The sequence below is a fragment of the Vanacampus margaritifer genome, chromosome 1 (assembly GCF_051991255.1).
Source record: "Vanacampus margaritifer isolate UIUO_Vmar chromosome 1, RoL_Vmar_1.0, whole genome shotgun sequence".
NCBI classification, from domain to species: Eukaryota; Metazoa; Chordata; class Actinopteri; order Syngnathiformes; family Syngnathidae; genus Vanacampus; species Vanacampus margaritifer.
In genome coordinates this window covers 37,403,499-37,428,037 of record NC_135432.1, presented here as the reverse complement: position 1 = coordinate 37,428,037, position 24,539 = coordinate 37,403,499, and the positions used below count along the sequence as shown (strand labels likewise).

Below are 24,539 nucleotides of genomic sequence, written 5' to 3'. Positions count from 1 at the left end.
GCGGCGGCCATTTTGGCCAATTGATTAGGTACGGCCAGGATTCTCGCCACTCCGCTCGCCCAGAGCGACGGCCATCTTGGCCAATTAATTAGGTACGCCAAGGACTCTCTCCCCCTCGCCCAACCGGGTCGGCGGCCATCTTGGCCAATTGATTAGGTACGCCCAGGATTCTCGCCACTCCGCTCGCCCAGGGCGGCGGCCATCTTGGCCAATTAATTAGGTACGCCAAGGACTCTCTCCCCCTCGCCCAATCAGGTCGGCGGCCATCTTGGTCAATTGATTAGGTACGCCCAGGATTCTCGCCACTCTGCTCGCCCAGGGCGGCGTCCATCTTGGCCAATTAATTAGGTATGCCAAGGACTCTCTCCCCCTCGCCCACCCGGGTCGGCGGCCATCTTAGCCAATTGACTACTACTAAAATTACAACAAGTACTACTAATACTACTACTTCTACTACTACAAGTACAAGTACTACTACTACAAGTACTTGCTTACTACTTACTACTACACTACTACTACTATGTCTACAAGTACTGCATACATGCGTCTTTTGAAGAAGGTATATTAAAAATCCATACTTTTGCGTGTCCAATAAATCAAATTATGGGATAAGAAATGAACAGAGTTCCTGCGCAGGATGATTTATTCCGGAGATTTCCGTTACATCATTGAATCAAACTCCAACAGTTTCAGATCAATAATGCCACTCCTCTTTCGAAGAGCCCACACTTTATTACAATCAAATCGCAAGAACAGTGTCTCCAACACCGCCCCTCATGAATAAGTAAATGTCTTATATAATGGAAAAATACAGGTTGGAAAACAGAGTTCTCAGCACACAGATACAGCTGTGTTCGTCTCTAGTCAAAATATACTTTCAAGGCACTTCTCAGTACTTTCTCCCATAACAAAATCTCACAAACAAGTTGAACTCAACAGCTCCTAATGTAACATAGTTATATGAGTGTGCGCTCTCTCTCACGAACAGAAATGTGTTTTCGCACAGAGAAGGAACTTCTAGACCAAACAATGGGTCCCACCTTAAGGTCAAATTATACTGAGTTCAAAACTACTTTACCTACTTCACATCTATAAAACATTTCAACATGGTTGATATAAAGAATTAAAATGTTAATAATGTATAACAATGGTTAATATATGAAATAAAGTATTAAAAATGTTAATAATGTATAACAGTCCGCCCTTTGGGCTTTCTTAAACAAAGCCCAATAACTAAACATTTAAACATTTTTACACAAAGATTCCAGCAGGATCTGCATCGGATGTTGCAGCAGGCAGGACTGAGGAAGCAACAGACTCCATCATCATATAAGAAGACTTATTTCGTACGTCCTGTTTTTCAATCGCGGCCGAAATAATCCTTTCGCAAAGTGAACATATACAGGGTATACAACAACATCCGCATATTGTTAACAGAGCCATAAATACAGCAACAGATATCAAAATTGTGGAAATTAAGGTTTTGTAGCGGCCAAATACAGTCATCCAATTATCCCATATTGAAGTATCTATACCAGAGTGTTCATTCATCTTTCTATTGAGTGTCCGGAGTCCTTCAATTGCAATAGTTAAACTTCCATCCGGTGCAGTATTATTAGGAATGAAGGTACAACATTGATCTGCAAACATTGAGCAAACTCCTCCCTTTTCTGCCAATAACATATCTAGTGCAATTCGATTTTGAAAAGCCATCAAAGATGTGGCAGCCAATTGGCCATGTACAGCCTCGAAATCAGATTGAGTCCAATTTCCTAGTCTTTGTACATTGTAATGCACATAATTAATTCTGTCTACGTTTTTGTTAATGGTGCACCACCAACAAATTAGGGATTCAAATCCCGAAGTTATTTGATTAGTCAATTTGTACTCATTTGGCACACCTCTTGGTACTCCAATTGCATCAATGTAGGTGGGGACATTTTGCTGTTGCCAAGAAGATCGTTTGATTCTCTGAAAAGGAGGAGAAGTTTGTGGTTCCCAAGTGTCAATCATTTGTAAAAGGTTATCAACCGAGGTGGGGAAAAGTTGTACTGGCAGAAGGAGGGTAATGAGAGCGCAATATCCTTTCACATTCCAAGGCAACTTGTCAAATATTTGATTATTTCCACACCACCACCAAATGTCAGCTCTTGATTGAGGCTTGAACTTTTGACCCACATTTATTATTGTAGTGCAGTGTGAAATGTGATTTAGTTCTCCCAATTGTTCTCCGGTACCTGTCATTTTAAAACATGAAAAATTACCATCTGCAATTTCATTTGAAAATATTGGTTTGGTTGTCTGCCAATTCACGAGTGGAAACACCTTGTCCCATTGAGAGCATTTGGTATTTGGGACAGTTTTATTCATAATTTCCATTATACATTGTTTCTCGATTTTAGCCGGGATTACTCGCAATAAAGGTCGTGGTCCCACACATACCACACAATCCTTACCAGAGGCGTGTCCTGCCTTGTTCGCCAGCAGTAGCCAGTTGTTGCTGCCTTTGGACACTCCTGTTGTAACACGAAACCATTCAATTACACCATCAATCGGTACACTTGCAGCTTTTACCCCATTCTCCCTCGAGTATTTAATCATTTTTGGTTGGTCTAGCTTACTCATAGTCTTATTTACACAGATTAGAATGGGAAAACGTGGGTCAGCTCCACAGGACCACGCCCATAACAGTAATCCAAAACAGGAGGTGTTATATAGAGTTACATTAGCCGGTCGTATATTCCCGTCGGGAATGGAAAAGGTCAATTCAAGTTGACCTCCCATTTTACGCAGTGTTATCCTTTTAGAAAAGAAGACAGCCTCCTTGCTCTTTCCCGGTGGCCAATATTGTCCACTCTGGGTGGTTATAAAAGTGCCCCAATCTAGTTGCGCAACATTCCCTGTCAAATACCACCAATATTTCACCCATATTCCTTCAATGATGTAATGGGAATTTTGACAGAAGTGTTCGTGTTTGGGGCAACTGTCACAGTAACTGAGTCATTATACGTTTTGGATATGACCCAGGGAATGTGTGGAAAGTTAATGTCTCGCTTAACACGAATTCTTGTGGTTACATTCACAGTTGTGGATAGGGGATCCCAAAAACACAAAATTGGCATAACAGTCAGTATAAGAAAGAGTGTCATGGTGCAGACGCAATTGAAGACGCATTGTCTCTTCGAAGCAGCCATCTCGTGATGAAGGTCTTTGTTGAATGGTCTGTGCAGGTTTTTATTTTTTATATATATATTTTTTTATTTTTTAAACAATTGTCACTTTCTTTATTTTCTTGTGTAAATGGTGCATTCAGGTATCATGAGCAGCATTCAGCAGGCCCCTCTAGCAGGTCGAACAGAGCCTTTTTTTTTTGTGAAGAGGGTCTTTCAGCCTCTCTCCAACTGCCAGAGATGCAAGATTGATCACCGGGATTTATCTTCCCAAGTTGTGACTCATTCATTGTGGAACGCCCCGGAAAAGGGACACATTCCTCCTATCTCCATTGGGTAATCCTCAGCTCATCTGGTGGAAACTGGAAGCAGTTGAATGGCCTCTCGGCTGGCACGTCTGGTCATTGGAGCAGCTGGCTGGTCTCTCTGTTGATTCCCGGTGGTGGCTGGCTCCTGAAGGTGGGGGTTGAGTAGAAGGCGGACCTACGGCTGGTCTAATAGGCAAGATGTGGAACCAGGTGCCGCGTGGACTGGACTAGATTGACCTTTTCATCACCTCATCTGGGTGCAAAATATTTTCATTTAGTCACTAATAAACATTTATTCACATCCCTTCTTTTTGAAAGAGCATTTTGGTAGTGTTATATAGTCAGGAGTTAGTAAATGTTAGTAAAGTTCTGTAGGCCTCTCCTGTGGGAAAAAATTCTGTTTGTTGTGACATTCAATTAGGATCCAGCCTTTGGCTGACTTTAATGACCTGAGCACATTCTTAAATGCAAAAAATGAAAATCTTTAGCCAGTTCAAATCTGACGAGGCCAATTTTGTTTACAGAATGTAATAATTATTGGAATGTTTTATTATAATATTTATTGTTATAGATAGAGCATGGATGTGCTTCCGGCCATTAAATAAATGCAACTTTCGTCAACAAATAAAATCAAAAAATAACATCTAACCCCAGGGCCCCAGGGGAAAAATAGAAATAGAAATGGAACATATTCACCTTATTTTCGCCGTCTCTGCCAAAACTTACTCCTTCTCCATGGTCAAGGAAATCCCCAATTGTCCTCCTGTAAAATTCATTCTCACGGACTATCTATAATTATCGCATTAAGACTAACTTTTAATTTTAAATTTATTTATTTAACATGGACTGTTTGTGTCCTTCGCGACGATATACCCAGACCAACCAATAATTCCCCCATCTGAAAAAGATCGCTTTAGAGAATTTTTCAGACTAATATATAAAGTTTTGCAGTAAATAAATTTTGCTTGCTTTTTGTTTAGAAAGAGGGGAAAATTTTACATTTAACCAGCAAATTCGACAATGCGTCCCAAGCAACTATTTAAATTTCAAAAGAGAATTCGGGAAAACACTAGAAGACCAAACTTAAAAAAGTAAAATATAATAAATAAGATTGAAATAAATTGTATCTTATCTGTATTCATATTAGCTGTTTCAATTTCTGAAACCAGACGAAATTTACCTGTATTATCTTTTGTACTATAAAAATATTGTAGCTTATGCCAATGAATTTTACAAATAATCTCAGTTTTCAGCCAATTCATCAATTATTATTAATACATAAAGTTGCCCTTAGTTTTAATGTTATCATTAAGCTTGCTAGTCCCCCTTGTTGATGTTTGTCCAAAAAGCTGACTGTTTTAAAATAGACAGAGATAAACAAATCAGATCAAATCAAAATAGACATCAAACGTTTTTAAAATGTAATAAATCTGTGTGTATATAGTGTTGTCAATCAGTTCATTATATTTACGAAATGTTTTACTGTAAATGTTATCACCTTATATCTGTCAAAAATAGAGTGCAGTGTAAACAGTCAGTATCACATCATATGGTCTGGTATCACTAATTCAAGGAAAGCATTGTTTGTGGGGTTGAGTCACCATCGTAGTGGACAGTTCTGGACGCAGGAATGCTTTAAGGACGCTTGTGCAGAGCATATGGAGCAGTTTTTCATAGGACAGTTCGTGCGGAGCATTGTGTGCATTGGGCAGTGGAGCAGTTTTCCTTTTATCACATTTGTATATGATGGCACAGTCATTGTGGCAACAGGTGGCGCCAGGAACCTCCCCTCTCCATCAGGTATTGGCAGGATGTTTTGTGATGATGGCTGCATCACGCCCCTCTGATGGTGGTGGCAGTTGCAGTTTCTTTGTGGGTGTTTTTTTTTAAAGAGGTCTGTGTCCCGCCAGTTGATTTTGTTCTGAAATAATGACCCCTGACCAATAATCCTCACTCGACTGAAAACATTCAAATCTGCCCCAACAGTATTTAGGTTAGAACATGTCAGTAAATATTAAAAACAAAAACTTCCTTTATTAAAAAAAAATTCAAAATTTTTTTGAGAAAGGGGAAGAAAAAAATAATAATAATAATAATAAAAATAAAAAAATAATAATAATGATAATTAAAACAATGAAAGTTTACAATTTTAAATAATTGCTAATTATATGTTATATTTGAATTTAATATGTTTTGCATACCTTCATAAATAATAATTAGGATGAGGTAGGACAGATATACTCTAACAATTTACAAATATAGTTAATTAATAAGTGTGTAGTTTTCAATTAATGTTTTCTCAATGGAGGCCGCAGCCCGTAAAGTCAGCCTTTGGTCAAACGTCAAAGCAGGAATGATTTTTAATTACATATCACCTCATATTATGTCAAAAATGTGATTCTTCCAGATAGCTTCCCCAGTCTGTTTGTAATGAGACTTCAAATGTCGAATTCAAAGGTTAAATATATTCAGGAGAGATTAAAATTATTTTCTATTTATAAACATGGGAGAGAAAAAAATAAATAAATAAAAAATAAAAAAACTCCTTTTAAATTATAATTAACACATTACTTCATCCCCAGGACCGGAATATGGCACTTTGGTGGGACCCCAATTGTCCTTAATGGGTGTGTCTCCTGATTCTGAAAAGATATTTAAAATTTATTAAACAATGTTTTCGCGCACAAACAAAATTATAAGGGAAAAAACAATCATCTATATAAAGAATTATTCCACATTAATTGCCATCCAAGTTATTTGTTTTTAGTTATTATTATTATTATTATTATTATTATTATTATAAGAGTAGAGACTAAACTACTTAATCCAAAAACAATCCCAGAAAAAATAAACATACATCCTCTCATTAAACTTTAAAAGCAGATTAACAATCACACAATTAACATTACCTTTTATAAAAACATTTTATTTGACCTCATTACAAAGATTGATGGCTGTTGGCATTTTTTAACCCGAGAAAGGGGACATCTGGTGGTCAAAATGAGTCATAGCAACTACAATCAGTCAAAGCCACCCATGCTCTACATTGTAGATCATGGGTGGCTTGTAGAGTCTACAAGCATAAGACATGCATCTAAATTTTATAATATCTTAAAACTATACCTCTCTATGTTATTTGTGTATTAATATTCGTTCGTTTTATATCAAACATAATTTTAAATATGACGCATTCGCACTCGTGAAGCCAGTTTAAGTATTCAACATTAGTGCTTAAGAAATTTATGTAAGGGGCGTATAAAATCAGTTACGGCAACAATTTATATAATGTCGTTCAATTATTTAACGCAGACAATTGCGGGTTTTAGCGTTAGAAGTTTTATTAGTAATTTTACCGTCTAATTAATTTATCCCGTTTAGCGCTTATTAAACGGCTTCATTTGTTTTATTACGTAAATTCAAAATCATACGAGCTGTTTGTATGAAACAATCGAAAGTCAATATTACAGCATTAATCATCATTTAATACACTTTTCTTAAAGTTACGTCCGGGATATTCCTTTATATTAAAATACATATAACTCTAATACTTTTCTAATCCGCGGTCGGCGTTTACGGAAATACAAAGTTAAACTACCACCCCCAAAACCATCGAACAAATGCCATATCTTATTAGATCAAACTAACCTTTTCCACAATATAATCAAGTCCAATATTAGTTCAATATTAATTACATTTTAAATCATTATTTAAACGGTATGTTTAATCCGGAAATTTTAATTCCGACTAGCGGAGGTGATATCAGGTCAAATCATTTAGTCTTATATCATTATTTAAAGTTATATAAATGGTTATAACTTCACAAAAATACCTAAAGCTAGTATTCTAGCATTATTCATCATCATCTTATCCAAAAATACACGATTATGTGTCGTTTTTATTCCACTCGTAAAAGTGTTCTATATCTCGTTTTTTACGTCGAACGCCCGCGGCGCAAGCCTCAACGCCCCCCATCAATAAAATTAACTTACTGTAGCTTATAACGGCGCCATAAGATTTATTCCACCGCAATCGTGCACCCAGTCGTGCAATTATTTTATTTCTCGCCTTATATTTCATAACGATTCTCCGCTGACACCAGCGCATGCGCACACAACTCCCTGTCGCCTCGTGGCATCCGGTTGCAACCATTTTTGTAGTTCTCAAACAGTGTTTTCTTTCTATTAATTATTGCCCGTATTTTATCGCTTATTATATTATATTATATTGTAGCTAAGTCGTATTAATATTTCTAAATACAGTGACGTCTCACTTATAACAAAATCAGTCACCTTGCAAGAGTCAGCAGTCCCATTCAAAATTTCCGCGGGAATTTTTCTAGTTTTTTGCTGTGATCTGATTTTGCATACACTGAGAAAGTGACATACAGGCGCATCAAATCTGCTTTAGACGGCACTGCTCTGCAGTTAACAGAAAAATAAATCATATTAGAAAATGCTGACTGGAGGTTTACTGTGACAATACTTAACCTGGGGCAATGATACTTTTGCTTTTTGCTAACTACTAACAGCAAACAAGCAGTTGCAGCAACACTTATCTGTGAGTGAGTCACGTACTTTTTCTTTTACGTTTCTCAGCGCCTGTGTAAAGTGTATTTCGACGAATAGATGTATTTGTGAGAAAATATTCCTGCGTAAACTGTGGCCAAGGAGGGGGCTGGGCGGTAGACCGGAGAGTCATTTGGCACCAGCACTCGGGGAGACGGTGCGACGTTACGTCATGACGTGAGGAGAGAGGTTGGCGAATGCCAACTGTCCGCTAATTGATTAATTCATTACTTTATTTGTGCAATTTTCTTGTCCGAACAATGGCATGGCATGGGTCTGAGTATGTTGCCTAAGAAAAGAAAGCAAGCTAGCACCTGGGGCTAAAGCTAAACTGTAGCAGGATTTTTATTTTCTGGACCTGGGTTTTGCCACCTCTGACCGCCACCACACACAGGACACATGCTGTTCTCTTTTAAGAAATGTGTGAAAAATGGGAAAATGACAGGAGCTTATGACAAAGCATCGTATTTTTTTATTATTATTATTTAACATGAACCACATCCAATGACAGCATGAAAGCCTTTTTTCCCCTCTTATTTGTCAAGACAGCTGAGAAGAAATCACACTATTGATTGAACTGCTGCTTGCAGCTCGTTGATGCATAGTGAAGAGACAAGTCATTGTTGAGGTATACATTGTGGGCCCTTGGCTTCCTAATGACACCAAAAGCGCATCCATGTCCAAGTACATCAGCATGTGCTTGCAATTACTTTGGAGAGATGGAATTAACGGTAATGAAGACAATCAAGACAACTTGTAGACTTCTCAGCATCCAGACACTGAAGGAGGACATGTTCACATCCCTATTAGAATAGCACCGAAAAAGGCTGACATTAAATTATAAAACTTTATTAAAAACTTGTAAGAGTTACAACAGAAGAATAGTCACAAAGTGGCTCAAATGCTTCACATACTTCTCCATGAGTGCTTCTCACGTGCGTGTTGCATACATGCCACTCAATGCAGAGTGATGTTGGTCACATGAAGAAAAAGAGCAATGAAAACCCTACAAGATACTGGATATTAAATTCCACAGTTTGGATGGAAAGGGTTCAATTACAGTGGAGACGACATACAAAATGAAAACAAATCAATTTCAAAAATGAGTTTCAATTTTCTGGTATAAAAAAAAATCTGCATAAAAGCCACACGCACACACACAGAGAACAGTATTGGGAAAAGTGCATGGTGTTCCTGCCAGAATGATTTTTTAGAAGTCTGATGCTTTTTTTTGTTTTGTTTTTGCAAATGAAAGCAGAAAATTTCTGTCAAGTATGAAAGATCAGTCAAGTCTCATCGACTTCTTGCATGTACACAATAATAACACCAATATTAACAGTATTTGACCTAAAATACAGAATACACATTACATCCTTACCCTCATTGACCCCACTCTACGACTTTGTTAATGTGTCCATCGATATGACTTGCTTACAACTACCACTGCTTTTCTATCTTGTTTTCAGTGTTAGACATTCAGTTAAGTGTTGGACTATGCGACGAAGGCATGAGAGAGAACTATTAACAGCGTGGTTCGAGGAGCTTCAAATGGAAAGTTCCACGGGTTTCAATAAGGCAAAAAGTTGTGTCCTCACTCACGGATATCTTCATGATACAACTCCATCGTCCATCGTATCACTTTTTGTGAAAAGGCACGGCCCTGCCTTATACAAGCAACCCCTTTGGCCAGCATGCCAGCGTGATTGGACAGCTTTTATGCAACGTTACGACTCTTGAACAACATGTTTTGCAAAAAAAAAGAAAATAATTGATGTTGAAAATTGAAATTGCCTTTACTTTGAAATGCTAGCACAGTAATGTCCAGCGTGTCTTTGCAAAGTTTTTTTAGTACACTGACGATTAAAAGTCATTTCTTGTACAGTAAACGACAAATGCGGGTCATTTTTTAATGATGTTGATATGTTGTCATGTACTTCAAGGCGATTTGAACTGAAATAAAAATGTGCTTGGTTTTTACTCGAACAAGAGACCAGTTGAGAAGGCCTGCCCTTGAGTCAGGTCAGGTCAAGCATGAGGTCCGCACATAACATGGATATTTAAAAGAATAAAAGTAGACTTTGACAGTGCCAGGATTTTGTACAATATACATCCACAACACACCTATCAAGAGTGAAATTAAACAACCAAGTAATCTTTTTTTTTTAGCTGCCTATTTCCCAAAATGTGTCTGTGAGCAAGCCCTTTAAACTATGCAGGATTATGACATATCAGTGTTGTTAATTTGCATAATTCCATCCACACACCAAGTCTGTCCGCCTGTGACTGGGAGGCTAGGATGTCTGAAGATCCACCATTTTTAAGCCACAGTCGTGGACTACACAGAAGCACGATCATGTCCAAGTCAAAAGTTATGCTAAGCAGCGCTTACTTGAAAGTTCAGCTAAATGATCGACGTGGTGGAGGGGTAACTTAGTGTTTGCCAATGTGTCCACTGCATGCACCCTATGCACAGATCCACTACACTAATTGAAAATGTATTCAGCAGCTTGGTGATTAAGTGCTACCTCCACCAGTTAAAAACACAAACAATCCTTTTACTTCATCTGGACGCTTTTCTCTTTGAAAACAAATAGCCGCTCGCTTTGTGCAATGCACAAGCGCCACCCCTGGTTGTCATGGTAACAAAAGCCTGACTCAGTTGAGCCATCAGTGACTGCACCTTGAACACAGGTTAATTTCAACGAGGCAAAAATAGGGTGGGAAAAGTGTGACGTCTTTCTTCATGCTTGGTGTATTGTTTTGACAAAAGCATGTCACTGGCATGTTATTTCGACATTTGGGAATTGTTTTGTACTGAAGAGGATTAAGGTCAGTGAAGAGAAAAAGAAAGGTTGGCATGATTCTGACATTCTCCGAATTTTTTAAGTGAGAATTCTCACTTTATTCTCAGAATTCTGAGTTTTTTTAATTTAATTAAAGTCAGAATTTAAAGTCAGAATTCTGAGAATAAAGTGAGAATTCTCACTTAAAAAAATCCCCTATTTACTGGCCCTAATCCTCTTCTGTAGTTTTGAATTGGGGAGAGGAATTGCAAAATAGGTCTACTTTAAAGGCATAGATTTTTTGTAAATATCCGTGTGGGTGTGGATGTGGCCTTAACGTGCAGCGGGCTATCCAACGAAAGGCTCTCTTTGTGCAAGATTTGTGCAGAAATACCCCCAATTTGTGCTGTCAAATGAAAACCCTGCTCAATTATTCATTCAATATCCTGTCTGCCATTGCCAGCAGTAGAAGATAATTCTGTTTTTTTTATGATATAGCTAACTGTTCATTAAGCAATTAGCCCTCATCTCAACTCTCCTGACAGTCATTCAAGTGCATTTTGTAACATGCGCTGCTGCCATTGTGCACATCTCAGGACACCCCCTGCTGGCGGCACGTGGTAATACTGAAGCGGAGGTTTGCCCCTGGGACAGCAGCAAGTGTGGAGGGGACAGCGTGTTCCCTTTGAGGACGGCCAGACAGCAAGTGAACTCATAGGTGCGAGGACTTAAAGTGCAAGGGAGAGGAGGAAAGTTCCACCTCTTCTCGGTAGTTCCCATCAGTGTGCCTCCCTGCTACTGAGAAGTGAGGGTCCTTTATGAAGGGGGGAGGGAATCAAAAATAAACATCTGGATGGATTGTTTACACGGAAAGCAATGAATGGATGGAAGAATGTGAGCAATTAAAAAAAAGATGAAAGGAAGCCCGCTTTGATTGCTCGTAACGTTCTTCTCCATCACATCACATGTTGTAGGCCACGTAGATGGGGTCAAGCTGGTCGGCCAGGAAGGAGTCGCGCAGGTGCATCCGCTGCTTCTCCCCTCGGGAGTTGATGGGGATCACGCCCGGGTCCACGATGACCACGACGCCCACAATGAGGTGGTGCTCCTCAAGAACCACGTTGGTGACGAGTGGAACCAGGTCCAAGGCCTCCTGCTCTGAGCCGCTCAGCTCGGCCACAACCACCAGTAGGTTGGTCCACGTGAACACGGCGCTGCGGAGAACACACATGCAAGCCTGACGTCAGGGTGCACACTTTAAATTCCACACACAGACTGTGAAAGAATAATCTTCGAAAATAGGAGGAATGCTGCTTGGTGACATGGTGTGCGCCACACTGAACATTGACCACAGAAAGCATATTCAAGCTAAAGGCTATACATCCAGTAAGCAAAGCCCATAATTCTAAAGCAATGAGTAAATTCTGATGATTATTTTGTCAGCTTCAAGTTATTTTAGTGACCACTGTGGGTTTTCTTTCATTAACAGAGGGGTACCAACAATTTTGTCCAAGTGTGTATTATAGAAAAGTGACTGTTTAATGACATGTTTACCCTGCTTGCAAGGGTTTTCTTAGAGTATTCTTGCTTGCTTCCTCCGACATTCCCAAAACACAACTTAGGTTCACCGAGGATACTAAATTGTCCACGTGACTGAGAACATGTTTGTTTCTACTATATGTACCCAAAGTGGATACGCAGTATAGAAAATAGATGGATGGACATTTGAAGTCTTTGTATACAGTACAGTGGAACCATAAGTTAAGAACGACACTTTTAACCAACTCCCGCCAGTTAAGTGCATGTTTTGTTATGTGAACTGTCTCAGCATGTATCAGTGGACGGACCTGTGTTGTGCTTCTCACACTATGGAACCATCATTGGCTCTGTGCATAACTCATTGCCATAGTTGTGCTATGTAAATGCCCTCCAAAAAAATACACACAAAAAATACACATAAAACTGTATGTCTCTCCAGTGGCAAATAGAACGCTGTTTTGTGTACAGACGGAAGTTGCACTGAGGCACACGCTTCTTCCAATCACAATTCTAACAGCGGCTACCTACTTCAATATGGGGCAGGGCAAGAACAAATCAAATCAATGGGTGGGTTTCCATCCACCTGTTTTTATTCGAATTTTGCGAAAAAGAAACTGAATGGAAATTCGAAAAAAGGCCCAAAATTCGCAAAAAAAGTTTTTACTTTTGGAGGGGTTGTGTTTTTGAAGCGTATCGAAAAAAGGAAAATGCGCATTTTGGCGATGGAAACAACTACTAAGTGACTACAATATACATGACTGATACTACGTCATACGCACGTTTGTAGTCACAATAAATGGCAGATGATAAAATAAGTTATGTTTGGGGAGATAAAGAAACACGATTCTTTTTACAATTAATTAATGAAAAAAAACATTAATGCAATTTTATATGGCTTTTTTAACATCAGCTCTCAATGTAACGACACACTTCACTTACATGTGGGAGGGAAGCCAACAATAAATGGCAGATGATAAAATAAGTTATGTTTGGGGAGATAAAGAAACACGATTCTTTTTATAATTAATTAAAGTAAAAAATCATTAATGCAATTTTATATGGCTTTTTTAACATCAGCTCTCAATGTAACGACACACTTCACTTACATGTGGGAGGGAAGCCAACAAGACAAACTACTTCCGTTCAGTCCGTCAAAACCAACATTCCCACCTGCAACTCCCCATTGTCCCAAAGTTCCGTCACTACGTCGTCATCTCGCGGCGCATATTTGCAAAAGAAGAGCGGATGGAAACGGGCATAAGTCGCATGTCCGTTTTGCGCAGTTTCACAAAATTTGCATACAAATTTCAAAACATTTGGATGAAAACCTGACTAATGTCTGCCCGCCACAAGTTTGACCTAACCTGTTTGTTGTCATGTTAATGTTTATCACTATTTGAACTTAAAAAGTCATACTTGAATTCCGTAGTGCCACATAAGCTGATTCAACTGTACCGTGCAAACATGCCAAGCATGTAGGGCTGTGAAAAAAAGTCGACCAAGACGGTTGGGTTGACCACAAAAATTGGTCGACGGAAAAATGCAATAATTTAAAAAAACATATTTGCGGCACCTGAAAGTTGCCGGAACCATTATTTTGTGTTTCTGCATGGACACTTATTGATGACGGACTCCAACCGGCATTCACCACTACGAACTCAGATGCTTCTTAGGGTTTGTTTGTTTGTGGTCTCTTTAAAATAAAAAGGGAGAAAATTAGCATTGCTACATGTCTTATGTTTGTAACAAAACAATTGGCATAGAAATCTCTAAATAAATAGATTTCTAATTAATTTATTGGAACTAGACACAAATAATATAGCGGTCCTTCGTGTGTCAGCAACAGGAAGACGGTATCTACTATAGCATACTGTAGAGCAAGATTCACTCCTCCCGATAATTATTTTTTTTTCACTCCATCAAGTAGCATGCAGGCTAAGTCATCTAACATTTGCCATAAGAACTATTACTACGGTTTTACACCACCAAAGTGTGCAAGATCGAGTCAAATTGACCCAGTTGGCCACAATGCACTTAACAGATGCAAGCGAGTTTACACACACGGACACTGGCGGACCTTAGAAACAAACTCATTTTGTGACGTTTATGGATTTAAAATGGGATGGAACCTTAGAAAAACATCACGGTGGCGGCGCGGGATCCTGGAGCTTAAGTTATTTGAAAAACCTTTCTGTGTGGTTTTGTATGCTGCATCAATGGCCATTGTAGGCTTCCACAACTCAATATGTTTGAATGAGACATGCATATACGTCAGGCTTAGTAAAGATATGATGAAGATAAAGCGCTATTCAAGTGGATTAATATTTTGATCAAATTAGATTTTTCATATGTTTGAGCTGGACTATGAAGGGATTTTCAGCAAAAGTACAATAAGTAAGTGATTCGAGTTTATTCAGGGCTAATGCTAATCGCAATTGTCAATCGTTTATCATAGGCTAACTTTGCTGGTGTTTGTGTTATATGTGCATATGTGTGCAGAAGATAAGGAACAGTGAGTATTTATATCCACTAAATTCAACTCACGTTCAATTAATCGATTAATCGTTGGAATAATCAATAGGAGACTTGATTTTTTAAGAAGTCGTTATGTCAGCTAACCTCTCTGCGATGCTGCGATGAGCTCGAGACACGGACGTCTCAATGTCGATGGGGTGGTAGCGTAAGCCCCGCAGTTCCAGCGTCTCATCCAGGGAGCCAACTACAAATAAGGCATCATGGCGATCTGCCGCAGGAAAGCACAACGTCATTAACACTTTCACAGCCCTTATTTCAATACAGCAGCTTACCGCCGCTAGCATCCAGGAGCTCGGTTCTCTTGATGAAGCCCAGGTAGCCTGTTCTGGCCCACAGCGTGTTGTGATCCCCAAAGCTGAGTTTGGTGTTGAAGTGGTCCGCCTGCAGACTCTCCTCGCCATAGATGGTGTAGTAGCCACTCGCACTGTGGGGACTGTTCACCCAGATCTACACACACGCAAGTACACGGATTAGGGTTGGGGACAAAGCAGTATCGTATACAGATACGATAGATACTTTTCAAGGTTTCGATACTTTTGACAACCCTAACACGCATTCTAGTGTTGCACGGGATATTGGTACCAGTACCATACCTCGATGTTTTGGCGTCAAAAATGGCTCGGTATCATTTTTTTTAGTACCGGTATTTAAAAAAAATAAATACAAGACAGCCCGCCAATTCTGTGTGTAAAAGGCAGGTACACATACACACAATTCAATTTAGTCCCAAGGAGTTTACTTAAAGATGACTTTTAGTAAAAGAATAAATATACTCTAAAAATAAACTTGGGTATACTTAAGTATACTCTATATTATGTACATAAAGTATACTACTTTTTTGGTAAGGGTTCACGCACTGAACACAGAACACTCTTTGTTGAGAAGCATGACACGCTAATACAAGAATATGGCATGCAATGGGAAAGCACACAGTATATACATAAATATATACCGTATGTAAATAAATTAACATGTATACATCCTTATATTTTGAATTAATAAAAAATAAAAATAATTTTGCTGCTTTTGCTGATGTTTTAGATTTTTGTCGAGGTACCGTTTTAGTACTGGTTTTGAGGTATTTTATGCAGGTATAGTATCGAAGTCAAAATGTGGGTATTGTGACAACCAGACGCGTATTTAGGCCCTTTTTTAGGCCAAATTTTATTATATACATATATTTTTACTGTGTGTTCTTTTAAACAAGCTAGGAACTTATAGCTATAATATATATGTATATATATATATATATATATATAACCATAGAGTTTAAAAGTAATAGTTAAACAACAAAAATACAGGACACCCCCCTTTTGATTGAAAATAGTTTGATCCACCTCGACCCTTCCCCTGCTTCCAATCAGACGAGCGGAGCGCGTCGTCCTCCTCAGTCCAGTCACAGGGCATGTCTCTCTAGTTGAGTGAAAATGTTCCTTCCTTTTACCAGGATATGTGAAAAGTTTCTTAACTTCTACCACTCTACACCAACACATTATTTTCATTACTAGTCTGCTTTTTTTGCTCCTCAATCATGTTGCTATGTGCTAATGAGGGAAACAAGTGTTAATATTAATGTCTCTATTGTGCTGCTATTGGCTAGCTTACTATAACACGTGGGGTCTGTGCGTGGTGTGTGTGTGCACAGAAAAAAAACTAGCCCCATGGACTAGGTCATGGACATAAGCTTGTTTTTCAGCAAACAAAAGCTCCATTTTGAAGTATTTTTATTACAAACAGTGCTAAAGTCAATTTGTTTTGTTCATATGTTTTATATGTGTCTGTACTTCACCCATTCACAGACTAGTACATGCATTATTATTATTTTGTAGATTCAAGCACATTTCTTTTTTTGATGTGTATGTAATGTATGTTTTTTACAAATAGCACTACAGACAAGAATAGTCAGAAAACAATCATTCTGCATTAAGTTAATGTCTGTATTTAATTTAAAAGAAAATTTCAAAAACAAGTCCAAGGTCCATTTTTGTTAATTCTCAATGTAACCACAAACACCCCGTTGTAGAACCCAAGCACTCCGAAATGTCTCTATAGCACCGCTAAACCTCTGATCCTAGAATCGCCTCTGATGACAACACTAACACAAAATGAACTTAGTTTTGTCACCCCGCCCAAAAGAATGCATCATCAAAACAAAGCTAATGCAGTAGTCCTCTATCCATTCACCTCGCCAAGATGGGAGTCTCCCAGCGGTCCTCGTGTCTCTGGGTTGACGATGATGACTCGCACACCTGGAAGAATCTTCAAGCAGAATACATTTGGTGTTTAGCTGCTGGGTCTGTCATATTGTGCCAAGTCTATCAATAAGCAATACTCACAGTGCCCGACTCCATGAGCGGAAGACTCTGTGGCGCTCCCCGCTCCACCAGACGCACCCTTAGTGACAAGAGACAGACACACTTTCACAACGCTGAAACACACAAAAAATGTCACAATAGTAGTGTTGAGCGACACCTGTCGTGACGTAACGACTTCATGTCAACGTAGACAGTAGAGGGGTCAGGCCCAGCGGTGCCCTGCAACACATCCAAGATGACACCACCAAGGAGAAAGACATTAAGTACACAAACCTTAAAGAAATGAATTGAATGGCTTGTCAAAATTCCCACCTGCATACAGATGGCCAGGTTGACCCTGGAACCGAACGCGGTGCTGACGGCACGTGACGACAGGCCGAGATCTTTGAAGAGCTTGGAGAAGGACTGCGTGAGGGCAAGTCGGGGCCGCTCCTCAGCTATCACCACGCAGCTTCGCACGCACGACAGATTCACACCACGTGCCTGCAAACACACGCGCACAATTGCAGACTTGTCTTTGACGAAAACATGTTCTTTCTGAGCTAGCAGTAAAACATGGAAAAGATGCAAAACATTGATGAATGGGCCCTTGTACACCCTTTTAAATGGTGAAGCATTCAAATTCATCCAATGCTCTGCCCACATAAGATGGAATAGGTTAAAAAAATAATAAAAAAAATATTTAAAAAAATAAAAAATATATATTTTTTTTTCAATTGAGCATTGTCCATCTGTTTTAAGATACCTGCTTCCCACTGGAGCTCATTTGGGCAAATTCCCAAGTAGGAGTTGGAGTACACTGCCTTTTCAAATTGGGGCATGGGTCCTTGAGACTTTTGCTTTGCACCCAGTTATGATAGAAATGTTCACACAATGTCCAAGTCTAATTTTTGTTGGTTAAACCGAGAGGTCGTGGAGGGGACCACCCACATTTTCACCAGGAGATACGCGCTTGCGAGAATTGGTGTGTTTTCAGGCATGTTGAGGCCCCACAAAAGGTGCTACAATTGTAAGAACAAGAATAATAGGCTGTCAGTCGATTACATTTTTTAATTAATCGCATGATTTCAATAATTAACTCGTGAGTCTTAACTCGTGATTAATCGCAGTTCCTATCTGTTAAGTGTTAACTGTACAATCATTTTTTTCAAGTTTTTCATAATCTCGTTAATTAACATAAAAGTGGAAAAAATATATTAATATAATACAGAATATGATTGTATCTTTTAGTTCATTGATACAGTAATTTCATAGTAATTCATAAAGTTATTTGAATTTAAAAAGATGCACTATAAGTATTGTGAAACATTGATTTGTCATTTTCTGACACTAGATGACATTTCATGTTGCACATTGGTGACATTGGTGACACAGTGCACACTCATTCGTCATTCGTTAATTCGCCATCTGCACCTCGTGCACCTCATTTTTTGAATAGCCATTGGCACTGAGTAACAAACATGTTTGATAATTTAGGCATTATCGGCTCCACGTGTGCAGGGGCGCTATTTATCCATGGCGCATTTACTCTTCATACACCAAATATGTGAGGTTCTCCTGTAGGATATTTACGAGAAGCAGCCCTCAGTCTTCTTTTTTGGCGTAATAGCAAAACATACAGCAATCTCTCTTCACCTTCGAGACCCTTTAATTAAATCTGACTCGGAAGTTGCCATCTTGAATGGTCACATGAGCCCAAGCACATAACGTGCGTTATTCTTTATTAATGCACTATTGACGCACTCATGTTGACATCCCTATAATAATAATTCTCAACTATTACCTAAACACAACAAAAGCGAGATTGGTTGCATAAAAACAAATGAGATCAACACGTAATGACATTACAGAAGAGATCCTTTCCAGACAGCACTCTTTTGTGGTGGATATACTATAAGTGTTTCACAAAGACAATGGATAACTTTTCAGTGACTTGCACTCCAACCTTCAGCAGCTCCGTCTGTGTCCCGAGGCCTTTGGTGCAGAGTTCCATGACCGAGTAGGAGCAGAAGGTGTCTCGGATCTTGTACTGACTGAGCGTGCTCAGCCAGAGAGGAAGCGAGCTTTCTAGCTCCAGGGGAGGGATGAGGATTGACTGATGACCTGAGTAAACGCTGCACACCACAAACAAAATCACTTTTGCAACAATGACACTGCTTGTTATCACCTCTGCACCTTTGTACAAACCTGGAGAGGCACCACAGGACAAAGCCGAGGCCGCAGTACGGGTCCAGGCAGATGGCTATTTGGCGTGAGGAATAGAGTTCACACTGCAGCTTCATGGAACGACACAGAGTGCTGACGGCAGCATGAGACATCTAAAACAAAACGAGACAGCACCTCTTCAAATACAGCTCAGCGTCAACAACTCCCACAACTTTGACTGTGAGATACTACAGACACGCAAAACATTTAGGCAACATACGATGCCACCTTGAACTTTGGATGTGTTCAGCGTTGCAATACTCAGCTAACTTCCATCTGGTTGACTTTCAAAAAACATTTTCCATTGAGAGCAATTGTATTTCAAACTAGAAAAATTCCCGCGGAAATTTTGAATGGGACTGCTGACTCTTTGGTAATGAGCTGAACAGTTTAAAATTTAAACGACTGGAATCGCTCAAGAAATGTGGAAGTTAACCATAATCAACATCAACTAAAAGTATCTCACTGTCCCTGAACATGTATTTAAAAAAATGTAAATGAGCTGAACAGTTTAAAATTTAAATGACTGGAATCGGTCAAGAAATGTGGAAGCCGTCACGCGCCCCACATTCCATTGAGATTGCATGAGAGAAGCACCCCTTCAACAAAAGCCTCTCACGACTTAACGGTTGAAGATACATATTCAAGAAATGACTCCTTAGAACGGCAAGGGTTTGGGGAACACGAGCATGTTCTCATTTTCTTAATCGGATAAAAAATGACCAAATGAGAGCAGGTTGAAAACTTATGATTTATCAGAAATGGAGAGAGGAAGGCGCCTGAAATTAACATGTAAAAGACAGGCGAATTAGTCCGACTTCTCTTGCTTAAGGTGAAAATAAAGGTACTAAATGACACCTTAGCCAAATAAAGTTAGTTTGTCTGAAAGAAGACACTCGTGACTACAAAATGTGAGAATTTGACGTCTAGTGACAAAAGATTGTTGCCATGGTGACGAGTTGAAGTGACGTCACGCACCCACATTGCATTGAGATTGAATGAGAGACGCACACCTCAAAGAAGAGCCTCTCACGACTTAACGGTTGAAGATACAGATTCAAGAAATGGCTCGTTAGAACGGCAAGGGTTTGGGGAACACGAGCATGTTCTCATTTTCTTAATCGGATAAAAAATGACCAAATGAGAGCAGGTTGAAAACTTATGATTTATCAGAAATGGAGAGAGGAAGGCGCCTGAAATTAACATGGCAGAGATAGGCGAGCTGGTCCGACTTGTCCGAGCTTAAAGGGAAAATAAAGGTACTAAATGACACCTTAACCAAATAAAAGTTAGTTTGTCTGAAAGAAGACACTCGTGACTACAAAATGTGAGAATTTGACGTCTAGTGACAAAAGATTGTGGCCATGGTGACGAGTTGAAGTGAAATTTTTTCAAATACATTATTTGGTTCCCGGCACTGGATGGCTAATTAGCCAACAGAGTGTGTGAGAAAGCTAATTCAGCCACTGTCTTTGAACCCGAACAGGGGGGGGGGGGGGCTTTCATTCCTTAAAAAAGATTTCGACACTGAGCTAAAGATGGGAAAAATTCCTACAAAATGAGCTAAAATTGTTATCGGCCGGATAACGTATGCGCGCGCAGCGCGTCTTGGAAAAAGGTGCTTGATGTGTGATTTTGTCTTTCCTTTTCCCATTCATTGCTATGGGACTTTTTGGGGGACTTTTTTGGGAGCTGTGCTGCTGCTCTGCAAGCAGTCCCATAATTAACAACAAAAATAAACCACTGTCCTAGGTAGAATAACAATATGTGCCTGCTTGCTTCGCAAGCAGTCCCATAACTAGAAAAATGCACCTTAAGCATCTTGAACCGTTAAGTCGTGAGAGGCTTGGTGCGTGACGTCTCTCCAACGTGTTAGTCCAATGCGTGTGCGTCAATGTGCATGTTTCTTAAAGGGACAGTAAGATACTTCTACTTTATGGTGATTATGCCTAAGTTCCACATTTCTTGACCGATTTTAATCGTTTGAATTTTAAACTGTTCAGCTCATTTCCATTTTCTAAAATACATTTTCAAAAATAACACATTATTATTATTATTTTTATTTTTTCTATTAAATGTAATGGATTGGCAATTGATTAGGTACACCCTGGATTATCGCCACTCTGCCCACCCAGGGGGGCGGCCATTTTGGCCAATTAATTAGGTACGGCAAGGACTCTCTCCCCCTCGCCCACCCGGGTCGGCGGCCATCTTAGCCAATTGACTACTACTAAAATTACTACAAGTACTACTAATACTACTACTTCTGTTTGTACTTGCTTACTACTTACTACTATACTACTACTACTATGTCTACAAGTACTACATACATGCGTGTTTCCACCTTGCAAGAGTCAGCAATTCCACATTTCTTGAGCGATTCCAGTGGTTTAAATTTTAAACTGTTCAGCTCATTACCAAAGAGTCAGCAGTTTTGACCAAATGAGAGCAGGTTGAAAACTTATGATTTATCAGAAATGGAGAGAGAAAGGCACCAGAAATTAACATGTAAAAGACAGGCGAATAAGTCCGACTTCTCCTCGCTTAAAGTGAAAATAAAGGTACTTAATGACACCTTAGCCAAATAAAAGTTAGTTTGTCTGAAAGAAGAGACTTGTCACTACAAAATGTGAGAATTTGATGACTAGTGAGCAAAGATTGTGGCCATGGTGACGAGTTGAAGTGAAACTTTTAGAAATAGATTTCGATTTTTTGGTTCCCGCCACTCAAAGCCTAATTGCTCAACTGAGTGTGTTAGAAGGCTATTTCACTCACTGTCTTTGAACCCGCACAGGGGGGAGAGCTTTTATTTCTTAAAATAAATTTCGACACCGAGCTAAAGATGGGAAAAATTGCTACAAAATGATCTAAAATTCATATCGGTCGGCTAACGTATGCGCGCGCAGCGCGTCTTGGAAAAAGGTGCTTGATGTGTGATTTTGTCTTTCCTTTTCCCATTCATTGCTATGGGACTTTTTGGGGGACTTTTTTGGGAATTGCATCGCCATATTAAGTCGGAATTCCTAGAAAAGTAATGCCGCACCGAGTCAGATCGAGTCGCATCGTTTGATACCTCATTCGTGCCGGTCGGTGCGATCTACGGTACGGGCCGCATTGTTGCGGAAAAATCTGGGGATTTTCTAGGATGGAGAGTAATATGGGACAGCACAGCAGTTCCATAATTATTTATCTAATCAACAGTATAAAGAATGGATTTTTATTCAAGGTGTGAAAATCGTTACCTTTACTCCAGTTAACATGCCTGTGGTAGACACACTGAAGTCCAGGTAAGCCAGCATCTCGGCTGTTGGGGGCTTATAAATCTGTGGTGGCCGCTTCCTGGGTAGATCATCTAAGAAGAGAGAAAATTACCAAACTGTGTCCATTTATTTTCAAATACAGTGGAGCCTCAATTGAATGGACTTGCAACCAACGGACCCCAGACCCAATGGACAAAGAATAGTGTCCTGTCCTCTCAAACACTCCATTGCAAAGTACCTTTCAACATCTGTTTGTTTCACAATTGGCCGCAATTCGCCATAGTGACATCAACAAACACACTGGTCACGTGTTTCCATCTTGCTCTGCTGTCATTGAACAGACTCACAGAGATAGAGCAGGCTAAAAAGCGCAGTCATGTGACGGCCATTCTGGCAGGGGCGACTTTTGCGTCAAAAGCAATGCATGTACATGTCATGTCGGCAGTGTCGATGTTCCCATCAAAGTCAATGAAAAACATGGAATTTGCTTAGCATTGCCATAAGACGCAGCTCAAAAGCAGAATGTCGTATCTACCTATTCCTTTACATGGCTGTTTTTTACTCAAGCACTAGTCGTGTACACACTCTTCAACATGCTCCTTTCTTATGTTCCACAGTCGTTTTTTTTGTTTTTGGCAAAGCCCTTAGATATTGCATCTAATTGTAACGGATGTGGTAAAAAAGATAGCGTTAACATCGTGGCTCATGAATGTGACCAGATGCATAACATTATCCTCCCCGAAGCGCCAACATGGTAAGTGTAAGTTTTAAAACAGCAACTTGAGCAATTATTTGTTTACAATTTTTTTTTAATGTTTTGGCCAATTTTAGGCTACAAAAAAAATCATACAATCAATAATTTTGTACTGTATTGGGTGTTTTTTTGAGACTACAAAAAAAAGAACTTCGATGTAAACTGCCAATCCGCTCTAAAGGACAACCCCTTTCCTAAATAGGGCTAATCTTGAATGACGTCACCTTTACGTTGCGTTTCCTCCTTAATATGGCAGGGTTTTCCTGCGTTCAAAATTACTAGGCGGCCACTTTGGCTCAATACTTCGAATCAAAAGACGTTTCTCATTGAAGCAACACCGGCATAACAAGGATGTTGTGATGACGCACAAAAAAAACAAAACAAAAAACAACCGCCACACGGGTCTGTTTGTTAGCCTCATGTTGCTATCTTCAGCTAGCCCGATCACACACAAGTTTTATTCCAGTGGCAAGCGGGACAACGAAAATGATGACTGCGTTTTGATAATGGCCCAGCTAGGAAATAATGATTATTATTTATTGTATACATATGCTGCTCAATCTACTCTGTTTACACATAGGCCAGCTTGCAGTCAATCAAAGCTACCTAGTTTATGGTATGATATCAAAGATGCAACAAAGCGGGGGTCAAGTCCAGCAACTGAGGATCCTTGACGCACTGATTCCTGTTCTGAGAGAATTTCACTGTAATTTCCTCAGAATATGAAGAAATTATGCTCTAATTCTTCTAATTTTGAGTTTGAAATAGTAAGCGCGTACAATTCAATCCGTATCGAGAGCTACAGGTAAATTATAGCGGGTCATTCAATGAACCAGATTGTGCATTAGAAATTTTTATTTCATAAAAGGTCCAGAAGAATTGCTGTGGTTGTGTCAACATTGATTTGAAGCTCAGCTTTATCATCCCTGTCGCTTGGCTGCTTGATCTGCTTGTTGATGGAGTATTGTTATGGGTCATTTCACCAATGCTTCAGCAGTGTTTCAATTTCTTGTGGTTGAGCCTTTTCATTTTGCGGCCATTTTTTCCACCTAATAGCGAGATATTGAAAGTTATATGAGATTATGCTCATTAAATACCAAAAAAG

At 39.4% G+C, this 24,539-nt stretch overlaps 1 protein-coding gene and 1 long non-coding RNA gene across 5 annotated transcripts in view; both read right to left on the bottom strand.

The window, feature by feature from the left end:
* Positions 1 to 687: 687 nt before the first annotated feature.
* LOC144039621 (uncharacterized) lies at positions 688 to 7,589 on the bottom strand. The gene is made up of 2 exons (XR_013289498.1): positions 7,468 to 7,589; positions 688 to 6,120 (listed from the first exon to the last, which is right to left on the bottom strand). It is a non-coding gene; the product is annotated as an uncharacterized LOC144039621 (long non-coding RNA).
* A 903-nt stretch (positions 7,590 to 8,492) lies between these two features.
* The window catches only part of dip2ba (disco-interacting protein 2 homolog Ba), a 72,460-nt gene continuing 56,413 nt past the window's right edge, over positions 8,493 to 24,539 (bottom strand). For 2 of the 4 annotated variants that reach the window (XM_077553027.1, XM_077553038.1), the window contains 10 exons: positions 22,663 to 22,772; positions 19,403 to 19,533; positions 19,161 to 19,329; positions 17,528 to 17,698; positions 17,373 to 17,434; positions 17,237 to 17,294; positions 17,085 to 17,159; positions 15,173 to 15,347; positions 14,985 to 15,108; positions 8,493 to 12,040 (listed from right to left, as the gene is read on the bottom strand). In XM_077553027.1, coding sequence (XP_077409153.1) covers positions 11,788 to 12,040; positions 14,985 to 15,108; positions 15,173 to 15,347; positions 17,085 to 17,159; positions 17,237 to 17,294; positions 17,373 to 17,434; positions 17,528 to 17,698; positions 19,161 to 19,329; positions 19,403 to 19,533; positions 22,663 to 22,772 — 1,328 coding nt within the window. In that variant the 3' untranslated portion in view covers positions 8,493 to 11,787. Of the gene's footprint in view, positions 12,041 to 14,984; positions 15,109 to 15,172; positions 15,348 to 17,084; positions 17,160 to 17,236; positions 17,295 to 17,372; positions 17,699 to 19,160; positions 19,330 to 19,402; positions 19,534 to 22,662; positions 22,773 to 24,539 lie in introns of all 4 variants that reach the window. The other 2 variants (XM_077553006.1, XM_077553016.1) reach the window with 1 other exon arrangement.